General features: G+C 32.4%; 2 protein-coding genes across 3 annotated transcripts; both read left to right on the plus strand.

Annotated features, from left to right (window-relative positions):
• Window positions 1-725: 725 nt before the first annotated feature.
• LOC145049777 (uncharacterized) lies at window positions 726-2100 on the plus strand. The gene is made up of 4 exons (XM_078998135.1): window positions 726-960; window positions 1120-1387; window positions 1914-1977; window positions 2077-2100. Exons 1-4 carry the CDS (start codon window positions 726-728, stop codon window positions 2098-2100), a joined length of 591 nt encoding a protein of 196 aa, XP_078854261.1.
• A 659-nt stretch (window positions 2101-2759) lies between these two features.
• On the plus strand, window positions 2760-4527 carry LOC145052912 (receptor-like protein kinase HERK 1). Of its 2 annotated transcripts, XM_079000832.1 has the most exons (3): window positions 2760-3629; window positions 3720-3788; window positions 4173-4527. In XM_079000832.1, exons 1-3 carry the CDS (start codon window positions 2877-2879, stop codon window positions 4371-4373), a joined length of 1023 nt encoding a protein of 340 aa, XP_078856958.1. In that variant the 5' UTR covers window positions 2760-2876; the 3' UTR covers window positions 4374-4527. The 2 variants fall into 2 exon arrangements, with proteins under 2 accessions (XP_078856958.1, XP_078856957.1); XM_079000831.1 differs by having other exon boundaries at window positions 2761-3788.
• The last annotated feature ends 6756 nt before the right edge of the window (window positions 4528-11283 follow it).

An 11283-nucleotide genomic window follows, 5' to 3' on the forward strand; every position in this document is an offset into this window, starting at 1 on the left:
TTCAAATTTCAGTAGTTTAGTAACTTCCAAATTTTTGTTTGGGTCGATGAGATATAAGAATTATTGTTTTTGTTCCCTTTGAATAATCACTGTTTTGTAGACATGTCGATAAGGCCAAATGGTATACATTGCACGGGACGGTCTGTGGTCTAGGTGGCCACGAACCACGACCGTGCACACCACCCCGGTGGTTTGTGGTGGGTCGTGGTCGTGCTTCTTCGTGTTCCCGACGACAGATTCAAACGAGAAATTTGATTGGTTGTTTGGTTTTTGGCCGTTGAATGGCTATTTTGGCCGGTTATTTTATTATTTTTTTTCAAACTCAATTAATTATAAATAAACCTTCTATTACCAAAACTTACACCCCATTCTATTCTCTAAAACCACAAAACACATACACATGGATCCCACAATAGATATGAAATTTTTAAAAAGTTTTTGACTCGGATGACGACGTAGAATTCGTCGAGACATTCTTCAATGTTGTACAACACATTCACGACGAAGAAAGTTCGAATGCAGCGCGTACAAGGGCGGTCGTCAATCGTGATCGCCAAACCGCACACGACTTATTGGTACGTGATTACTTTGCCGATAATTGTCTTTATAATGACGACTCGTTCGAACGTCGTTTCCGTCTAAATAAGGCTATATTTTTACGTATTAGTAATGCTTTAGAATCTCGTTATGATTTTTTCAAACAAAAACCCGATGCTAGAGGAAGAATGGTTTTTAGTAGTATACAAACATGTGCGGCTGCTCTTAGGTATTTGGGATACGGTATAGCATTTGATGCATCTGACGAATACTTGAAAGTATCCGAGAGGACCGCAGTTGAATGTGTAGATTGGTTTTCTGCATGTGTTGATGAAGTTTTTCACGAAGAATATTTGCGTAAACTTACTCAACGTGATATTGAGAGATTATATTCGGCTCATGAAGAGAGGCATGAATTTCCTGGTATGCTTGGCAGTCTAGATTGTACGCATGTGGCTTGGGAAAAATGTCCAACTGCATGGCGTGGTCAGTTCACTCGAGGAGATATAAGTGAACCAACTATCATCCTAGAAGCTGTTGCATCTCAAGATTTGTTGATATGACATGCCTTTTTTGGAGTAGCGGGGTCTAACAACGACCTTAATGTTCTTGGCCAGTCTCCACTTTTCAACGATATTTGGACCGGCAAAGCACTTGATATGACGTTCACGGTGAACGGGCACGCGTACAAATACGGTTACTACCTTGGTGATGGGATATACTCGAATTATTCTACATTGATGAAGGCATACTCGGTTCCTCGAAGTGAAAAAGCAAAATTTTTTACAAGAAAACAGGAATCGGCGAGAAAAGATATCGAGAGGGCATTTGGAGTCCTTAAGCAAACATGGTATGTAGTGAAATATGCTACACGACTCTGGGATAAAGAAATAATTAAATGAATGGTCCTAGCATGTATTATAATGCATAATATGATTATTGAAGATGAAGGTCGAGCGATTTGCACGTATGATCCGAACGACGTTGTCGTTCCAATTGAGGAGTTCGTACCCGGAACAAATGTTTTTTTAGAGCGAGTTGTTGAAATTCATAACAGTGAAACGTGTTTCAATCTTCGAGAAGATGTCGCGGAACATTTGTACCAACATAACATGAACGACGATTAGGATTTTTATATGTATGTTTGTTCGTTTTTTTAATTAATGTAATGTTTTTTTTTTCTAGATTAACTAAGTAATGTAGTTTGAAGTTGTTATTTTATTTTTATAATTAATGAAAAAATAGTTTTAAAAAAATGAATGCTTTTTAATTAAAAAAAATGTAATTTTATTGTAATTTTTTAATTAAAAAAAGTAATTTTATTGTATTTTTAAATTAAAAAAAAATAAAAATAATGATGTGGAGTGTTGTGTTAGTGGTAGGTATCCCATGTTAGTGGTAGTGGAATGTGGTGTTGATGTGACACCAACCACATATGTGGTATGTGATGGGTATAACGGATGGTTTAAGGTAAAGTTATTTTCTATGATGTCTCGTTGTTTGGTAGTTTAATTTCTAAAAACGATTGCATTATTGCAGCGGAGAGGTTATGACAGAGATTGAGAGGATATACATCGTAGACACATGTATCATTCAATAAGCCAAATCTGAACATTGATGTGGAACAGTCTACCTGGTTTGGTTGATGTGCAACCTGACTTGCTCTTTCCGGTTACTATGCTAAATCCATCTATACCCCAAGCACATAATGTTCCAGTGTTTTGCATATTTGATCAACAAAATAATTTATAACATTGTATTTTCAATTTTTTTTATTACTATATTTCAATTTCATTTTTTCTAATCAAAACATTCAACTTGGAAAAAATCCACCCCTTTATAGCATTTTACCTTGATTTATAAAATACTTAAATTACCCTCCTAGGTCCTAAGGCATCAAACTCACCTAGTATATATATATATATATATATATATATATATATATATATATATATATATATATATATATATATATATATATATATATATATATATATATATATATATATATATATATATATATATATTTGACATAAAGTAAACTTTATAAAATTCAATAATTAAGGCCACTTGTATAATTGTGGTTTGGGGACCGCAAAAAACGTTTTGTAAGTGGAGAAAACTTGGAAAAAGACGAGATAGAATTATTGATGCCAGCTGAACCGCATTATATGTTACAGGGATAGCATGGTATACCATCTATTTAAAACCCTTCCCAAATGCCAAAGACGAGATAGAATTACATATAGAATCTATATATGTCGATCTCTTTCAAGCCAGTCAACTTAATTACTTCTTTGAAGGTTAGCTCCTCTCTCTTTTTTTGATCCATCATCAAAATGTTGTCTATCACAAAAAAGTTTGAACACCTTAAAATACCACTAGAAGCCATAATATCATCAACCAACAATTTTGCGGAAAGCAATTGCATCGGGAGAGGCGGATTTGGAAAAGTGTATAAAGGCGAATTACATGTCCACTTGAAGGGGCAAACCACAGTTGCTTTAAAACGTTTAGATCGTACATTTGGGCAGGGAGACCCTGAGTTTTGGAAGGAGATAATTATGCTTTCTCTTTATAAACATGATAATATTGTTTCTCTCTTAGGGTTTTGTGATGACAGTGGAGAGAAGATCCTGATATACGAATATGCATCAAAGAAAAGTCTAGACTTGTATCTCAAGAGCGATGATTTAACATGGGTTCGGCGACTGAAGATATGCATTGGGGCAGCTCGCGGTCTAGCTTACCTTCATAATCCCGCTGGGACTCAACAAAGAGTATTGCACCGTGATATTAAAAGCTCCAATATTCTTTTAGATGAAAATTGGAATGCGAGGATTGCGGATTTAGGTTTATCCAAATTTGGTCCTGCTAACCAACAATACACATTTCTTGTCTCTAATACAGTAGGCACGTTTGGGTATTGTGACCCGATATACGTAGAGACAGGGTTACTTACAAAAGAGTCGGATGTCTATTCATTTGGGGTAGTGTTGTTTGAAGTTTTGTGTGGCAGGTTATGTATTAGCTACAACAATAAGGCCCAATCTTTTACGGAAATGGTTCGAAAGAGTTACAAACAAAACAAAGTAAGTGAAATTATTTACGATAATATAAAGGATGAAATAAATCCTGATTCTTTGGAGGCATTTACAACAATTGCTTATCGATGTTTGAAGAGAGACCGTGAACAGCGTCCATTGATGAACGAGGTTGTGAGAGCACTCGAAACGGCACTCATATATCAGGTATGTTGCTTTTTTCCTTTTTTGTTAATTTGTTTACTCATTTTTGGTAATCATCTTAATCTCTTCATTTTATTATCAATTAATTTCAAGAAAACTAAGAACATGAGGTTTTCAAAAAGTTATTTTGAATTATTATTGTGTTATATATAAATGAAAAGAGTACATTCCAATTTCGCGAGTTAACCGATTAACTCGTGTTTTTATTTGAAAGTAAGGTAATTTCTTTTAAATATTTTCGAACTATTATGTTTCTTTTATATAATAAAGGGTAGTTGGATCTTTTACTACCATATTTTTGTTTATACATTCTATGCACCAAACGTTGAATGTATACTAATTCCATTACTTGTATATACATAACTAAATCCACACTTGGTGTTTTAGGCTCCACCAACATCTCCAACACCTACTCCAACTCCAAATCCACATCCATTGTCCAAGTTGATTACTACTGTCTTACCTCCACCGCCAGAGTCAAAGAGGATGTTCTCACCACCACCATCTCCCCTTCCGGAGAGCTCTAACATGACAGCACAACCTTCATTTCCTCGTTCAAAGAACAATAAGGCGCACCTTCGCTTTTGAAGACCTCAAATGAAGACCTTCGCTTTTGAAGACCTCAAATGTTGTAGTTATTACTATATAATTGCAACAGAAACTTTAAAAAACTTGGCCTTGCCATTTGTCCGTATTCGATTCAGTATATCTATTTGAAGTATTTGTTGAGGTTTTTTATGCATGAAGCTTTTCATTGGCTTAGTCTCTGGTATGGGGATCATTTTTTTCATCGGAAGGTGGGATACTTACTAGGATAGATTAATATTTTTAATTTAAAAGCTAATAAGTGCGAAGGAAACAAACAACACGAGTATACAATTAATCTTAGCACCTTGCTATAAAGGAAAAGGCTTAATCAAAGTTACAGCCAAATTTCATTAATAACTCTTTAGATTTCTACAAAAAAAAACTTAGCATAATGGCGTCTCCACACTACTAGAATTTTTTTTTACAGGGACGGATTCATAAATCCTTAATTAGCAACTGGATTTGTTAGAATGACATTAATGGTGAACCATTCTGATTATGAACACACTTGCACTATTTTGCGGTCTTAGTTTCCATCCACATAATAACCAATCAATAAAGATGGTTAAGATAATGCAAACAGTTCTTACAATCGGGAATAAATTACGTTAGAGATGTGCCACATTACTAGCATAAGTTCCTAAAGTAACTTGCCAAAGTCACTTGGTTAAATATAGGAGACTTAATTAGTTATTTAATTACCAATGGTACCAAAATGTTTGAAAATATCTCTCCTTTAAATTGACGAAGGTTCAAATAGAATAGTTTAAAAATAGGGGTAATAAATATATCAGTGTAGGCGATTAGTTCAAGGTTATCAATAGGGCCGACCAAAAGTCTTGAGTGATCAGGGCCATGGCCCTAGACATCAATTTGTGGGGAATAAAATTTAGTCTAACTGTTATGGGTATCAATGTATCATGGTGTGTATGTTAATCTGGGCCGAAGAACTTTTAGAGTTAGTCCAGTCTGCTAAGGGAATCGCTTGAAATCAGGAAATTCAGAAGTCGTGAAAAATAGAATAAATCAATATGGAAAAATTGGAAAACAAAGCGAATTAAGAAAATAAAAAGTACAAATCTGTCATTTTTTTTTTTTAAATTAAGAAAAGCTAACATTCACTTATAATCCTACTAGTAAATCTACACCTTTTCTCCGGTGACACTAGAGCCTTCAACTTTTGGTTGAAAGACACATTTCCGTCCACTCCTATCCTAATACTACTAGACTATAAGTTTTTCTACACAGCTCACACAATCAGCAATCACCCTCCAATGCAAACTCTTAGTTTTCCACAACTCCCAAATCTAATTTATTGTTTAGATATAGTGAATTCATAGGTGTCTTTGAGGGTGTGAGAGGTAGGCGACTGCATAGGGCCCATCTCGTAAAGGATGCCTAAATTTTTTATATGATTCATCAAAAGGCCAAAGTCGGTTCACCCTCTAATTCTCGGCAATCCAAGAAGGAAGTCGCTATGCATCACTCCTCTTCTTGAACCCGCTAAGTCATTAAGGGTATGTGTGTTTGATTATTGATTAACCAATTGTTTCAAAATCATTTGCACCATTTGATTCATAAATCAAAATTGTAAATTTCAAAATCCAAAAGATCACTCAATTTCATAATCGTTTTTAGCATTCAATTTCATATTATTGATTGATTGTTTGAATTTCAAAAATTAGAATCAATATTTAAGAAATTTGATGCTCACATGTTGTGTCTCAATTCAAAATTGATTGACTTCTATTGAGGCTGTTGTGTTTGATTGTTTCAATTTAAAATGCTAATTTCTTTAAAAACAAGATTTGAACATTACAATAAATATGAAAAGTATTTTGATTTTTTGCTTCCAAAAAAATTGAAGGAATTTGATGACAAAGATCTTAATGATGCCAATAAACTTTATCCAGAGATAGATTTATGTGGTTGACAAGTTCTTACCACGTGAAACTACTAACCCCTTTAATGTTTTAAATTATATGAAAAAGTTAGTTGTTTTCCTAATGAAATTAATGAATATAGTCTTAGTGACTATTCTAGTAATTGTTGCATCCACAGAAACACGTTTCTCAAAATTAACATTGTTAATGTCTTATTTACGGTCTACAATGTCACAAGAAAAAATTAATAGCTTCGAAATTATAGCTATTGAGAACAATATATTGGGGAGTATTTATTAGGAAGAGTCGGTGAATAACTTTGTTTCTAAAAATGCTATGAAAGGATTGCGATTCATTTAACTATGTAAGATTATATTTTATATTAACGTTTTTTTCTAACAATTATCAACTTATCGTAGTATTAATGACTTTTACTTATATATAAAAAGAAATTAAGTTTAGGAGCCCAATTTTATTTTTCACACAGGGACTCAAAATCAACGAGACGCCTCGAGTGAATTGCATATGTAATTTCATGTATTGGGAGTTTGACTTCAAGTGTGTTTTTGGAAACCGAAAAGAATATTATGACTTCGAGTGAGTTTCTGGAAAGTAGTTCGAATTCCAGTGGTTTCTAAAATCGTTGCTCAAACTGCTACCTCCTGACTTAGTCCACTTTAGTTGTCACTTGGTTTTCTTACTTTTTTCTAGAGTTGTAGAAAGCTGCCTTCATGATCGATTAACCGGTGATTAATCATTTGCAGGCCTTGAACCGATTACGATTAAGGTGCTTGGCGATTGGTCAAACTTGGGCTTGGCAATCCTTAGCGGTCTTCGGCGGTCATAGGCGGAAAATATTTTAAAAATTCAAATTTTTTAAATTTCAAATATTACACAAAAATTTAAAAATATCAAAATTTTAAGTTTTCAGATTTTAAAATATTATATTAAAATTTTCAAATTTTCAAAATTTTAAAATTTAAAATTTTCAAATACTTATTTTTTTAGGATTATATAATTTTATTAATAATTTAAGGTTTCCGATTAATCACCGCCTAGTTCGATTAATCGTTTATCGCCGGTAGACCGCCAAATGATTTTCACAACCTTGCTTTTTTCTAGTGTCCAGTAGTTTCTTATTTCATATATTTGTGTTTACTTTTTAAGTTATTAACTTCACATTTGGTTTTCTTACTTTTTTTTTTTTTTCAATTTCTAGTAATATCTTATTTCACTTATTTGTGTTTACTTTTTAAGTTATCAAGAATGAATATTTTCATCGTCTAATTTCTAGGTTTTATCAATCTTATATGGTTTGTGAATTCTATTTCATGTGGTTTTTTATTGCATTATGTTTACTGCTGTTTGTTAAGTTAAGTATTAACATTATAGATTTAAGGTTCTTGTTCCAATGATTACTTATTGGTGTTTATTAATATTTGTTGAGTGTTAACATTATAATTTCTAATTTCGTATACAAAAAATGGTGGTTAATTGTCTATTTTTCTTTCGTTTTGTTTTAGATTTTATCCTTGTATCCCTTCTTTCTTCGATTGGTAACTTGAAAGCGGAACCAAAAGCTTCTTTAAGCTTTTATCCTTGTTTGAGTTTGAGTAGTTTTTTAAAATATGATTAGTATTTAGTTGCTTGAATATGTTTTCTGGACAACAACCATAATATCATTAATATGCTCAAAACAGAAAATGGGAACAGAAAGTTTTTAGTTCTCTACAATGTTAGAAAATCAGAGTTAAGAATGCTTGGATTAGTAAGAGTCGTAAATTACAGTTTCAGATTAAATCATTTCGATTGTACATTTGAAAATCTCTAATCGGATAAAACTCAATATGAGATAAAGAATAGAGAATGATAGAAGTTATTTCTTGTCTATACCAGAATAATGACCAAAAATGGGTATATCACCCTTGTCTGAAAATTGACAGAAGAAACTAAACTGTCATAAAATAGTTCCATAACCATCTTCAATGGTTGGATTAATGTGTCTAAGTTCATATGTAAATTGGTATATTCTTGTAATTAAAAGCAAATTTATTTTTGGTAGTGTTGTAAAACTCTCGATAAGGTCTTGATTAATCTTTGATTAATCTCTAGGCGCTACCGATCGATTAAAGGGCACCTAACGATTACTCACTGCCTACAAAACGAGTGATGTAGTAGAAAATAATGAAATTTTAACAGCTTGAGGATGTTTTATCTCAATGGAAACTATTTGATGAATGATTACTTTTGTATCAATCATATTAACCTATTTTATTATAATATTAGTGTTATTTACAAAATTTGTTATGATATTATGCATATTCAGTTTTTTTAAAATTCAACTAATTAGAAATTAATGGTCCCCGGTTAATCCCCACCTAGCCGATTAATCCCTTAATCCCAGTCCACCGACTAGCTAACATCGAGGGTTTTTTTTATAACTTTGCTTTTTTGAGTTGACCTCGTAACCATAAATAGATAGTAATGATATTATAAAAAAAAAGAGAGAAAAATGATGTGTTGATATATTGTGTGATTAATATGTTAATTAGAAATAGATAGTTGCTTTGTTAATTTATTATGTGATTAATAAATTAATATGAGATCAATAGTTAATTAACTGATTTGTTAATTTATATGATTGATAAATTAATATAAAATCAATAAGAATTAATTAATTATTAATAAGAATTAATCTAGAATTAATTTGGGATTAATTAAAGGTGCAAGAGGTGAATTGTAATTGTTAAATAGTTGAACACAAGAAACAATTCTAGAACCATCTACGGTATGGACGGTTTTGGAAGGATTCCTAAGGTTTCTGGAAGCATCCTTAAATGATTTGAAATGAGATTAAATCTATTATTTAATCAATTCAAGTCCGGCTTTTTATGCAAGTTACCTAAACTACAAATATGACTCCTTGGCTTGCAAATTTCATGCACAACCTTCTTAAGAGGCTTATGAACGAAATTTCATTCTCCTTCCCCTCTCTTCTCTTCATTGTAGCGTTTCTATTTTTGGGTGTGAGCCATTAGAGGCGTCATAGTTTTGGTGCTTATTTCTAAAGGTCTACAAAGGAAGGAATCAAAGGAATCGTTTACAATAATGATTCAAAAGGTATGTAACCCTAATCTATGATTTTAGATAATAGTAGGATAGATCTAGGGTTTGTATTTCATAGTATGTTGCCTTAATGTGACGATATAAATCTTTACTAAGTTGCATGTACCCATAATCGTTAAGTGTTATTTTCCGCATTGTATAGGAATTTTATAACCTATAAAACCCATCATCAACTACCATAAAAATGTCACAAAAACGGGTTCAAGATAAGAGTCAAAATTTGATCAATTTTCTAAAATTTTGGATTTCTATGCATTTTTAACAAAAACTAATTCAAGATAAGCGTTACCTCGACCCCATCTAGGGGTTCTTCCCTTTGGAATCCCTACCTGGGGAAGCGTGCTGCCCCTGGACCCCCGTCGTTCAGTAGCTTCGCCCCAAAACCTCTAAATGATAGTGTACTTTGAATTAAAACAAACTCAACACAAGTGTGCAATTCGCACCACCCTTGTTTAATAACTTTCAAGATCACATAGGTTAACCAGTTCATCTCATTACACTTAAATAATATTGATAACATAAATCACCAACATATAAGGATCATAAAATTAATATGTTGTTAGACATGAGAATTTTACTGAAAATGCTAATGATTATGTTGATAATGCTAGTGACGTTGTGTAAAACTCTAATGAGAGTAAATTCAAGAAATGATCCCTAATATTTATCAAGAGTTGCAATATTGGTCCCTATTTTTGGTATTTTTCCAAAAAAAGTCCCTATGTTTGATTTATATTTCAAAACTACTCCTTCTCTAGACCCTTACATGTGTAATGCACATGGGGGTATTTTGGCATTTCTCCTTCTCTCCCTCTCTCTCTTATTAATTATGTATGACCACTTTGTACACAACAATTTTTCTCCATACACAACAATTTATGTTTTATGGAGTTGTACAATACAACACTTTAATGCACAAATTATTGTGTATGGAAAAATTTTGTTGTGTATGAATCAGTTCCCATCCACTAATGATACGTGTTTCTATATTCTATCCAATTTACTCTTTTGTCATAAAAACCATTTAGTTTCATTATATTTTTAGCTCCCTAATGTGTAGGGTGCCATCTCTTACATAATCCCAATTAAAATATAACTTACATGTATAGAAAGTAAACAAGGTTATGGGATGGTTAATCGGTTGTCACAAACAACAATAGACGGAAAGGATTTTTTTTTTTGGGTTCTATTTACTGATAACTAAGTTTTATTAGACCATCTTTTATAAACAAGTTTGCTTTAAATTCTCTAGGCTCTATTTTACTAATAAGAGGTACTAGATGGTTAATTAGTTGCGTCATTAGATCCAGTTATACGAATGGGTTTTATTAGACTTTCACATTTGACTCGACTACAAAGGACCATTTTCAAAGTCGAGTTATATTAACCATTTTAATCGAGTTTATATTGGTGAAATGATTCAACCTACCCAAAATAGTTTCGTGATATTACTACTACATTCTGGCATTCTCTAATTTTCAGAACCAATTAAAAGTTTTATTTATGCTCATATTATCATTGATGCGAAATTTCCTAGTACATTTGAAACATTTTGGGTACAAGCCCTAAGGATGCCATATTTGATACGGAAACATAAGTGACAATGTAAAGACCAATTGATCGTGAACTCTATTACAGATTGTCTCTTAATCACTCACCATCCTAATCAAGTTCCAGCAGCTTAAGTCTTAATACATGTTATGCATATAAAATGAGTGGTTCGGGTTGGTAAACCTAAAGAGTGACATAAGGATTTCAATTCCATAATATTTTCAAGATAATATTCCTTAATTATAAGACCTGCAAAACCAATGGTTACCAAATATTATAAATAAGGTTTAAATATCTATAGAACCCTCTACCCATCTTAATTAATCATCACAGATCCTAGTCCATGATTA

Source organism: Lactuca serriola, chromosome 5, assembly GCF_051521515.1.
Source record: "Lactuca serriola cultivar US96UC23 chromosome 5, Lser_US96UC23_V15, whole genome shotgun sequence".
Classification (NCBI taxonomy): Eukaryota; Viridiplantae; Streptophyta; class Magnoliopsida; order Asterales; family Asteraceae; genus Lactuca; species Lactuca serriola.

What these genes read in the sequence shown, in the direction of transcription:
- LOC145052912 (XM_079000831.1), top strand. Translation starts at nt 2,877, where the DNA reads ATGTTGTCTATCACAAAAAAGTTTGAACACCTTAAAATACCACTAGAA. An exon ending in AAACGGCACTCATATATCAG is followed by an intron (nt 3,789 to 4,172) that starts GTATGTTGCTTT and finishes TTGGTGTTTTAG; the next exon opens with GCTCCACCAACATCTCCAAC.
- LOC145049777 (XM_078998135.1), top strand. Translation starts at nt 726, where the DNA reads ATGGTTTTTAGTAGTATACAAACATGTGCGGCTGCTCTTAGGTATTTG. An exon ending in GGAGTCCTTAAGCAAACATG is followed by an intron (nt 1,388 to 1,913) that starts GTATGTAGTGAA and finishes GTGTTGTGTTAG; the next exon opens with TGGTAGGTATCCCATGTTAG. An exon ending in TGACACCAACCACATATGTG is followed by an intron (nt 1,978 to 2,076) that starts GTATGTGATGGG and finishes GCATTATTGCAG; the next exon opens with CGGAGAGGTTATGACAGAGA.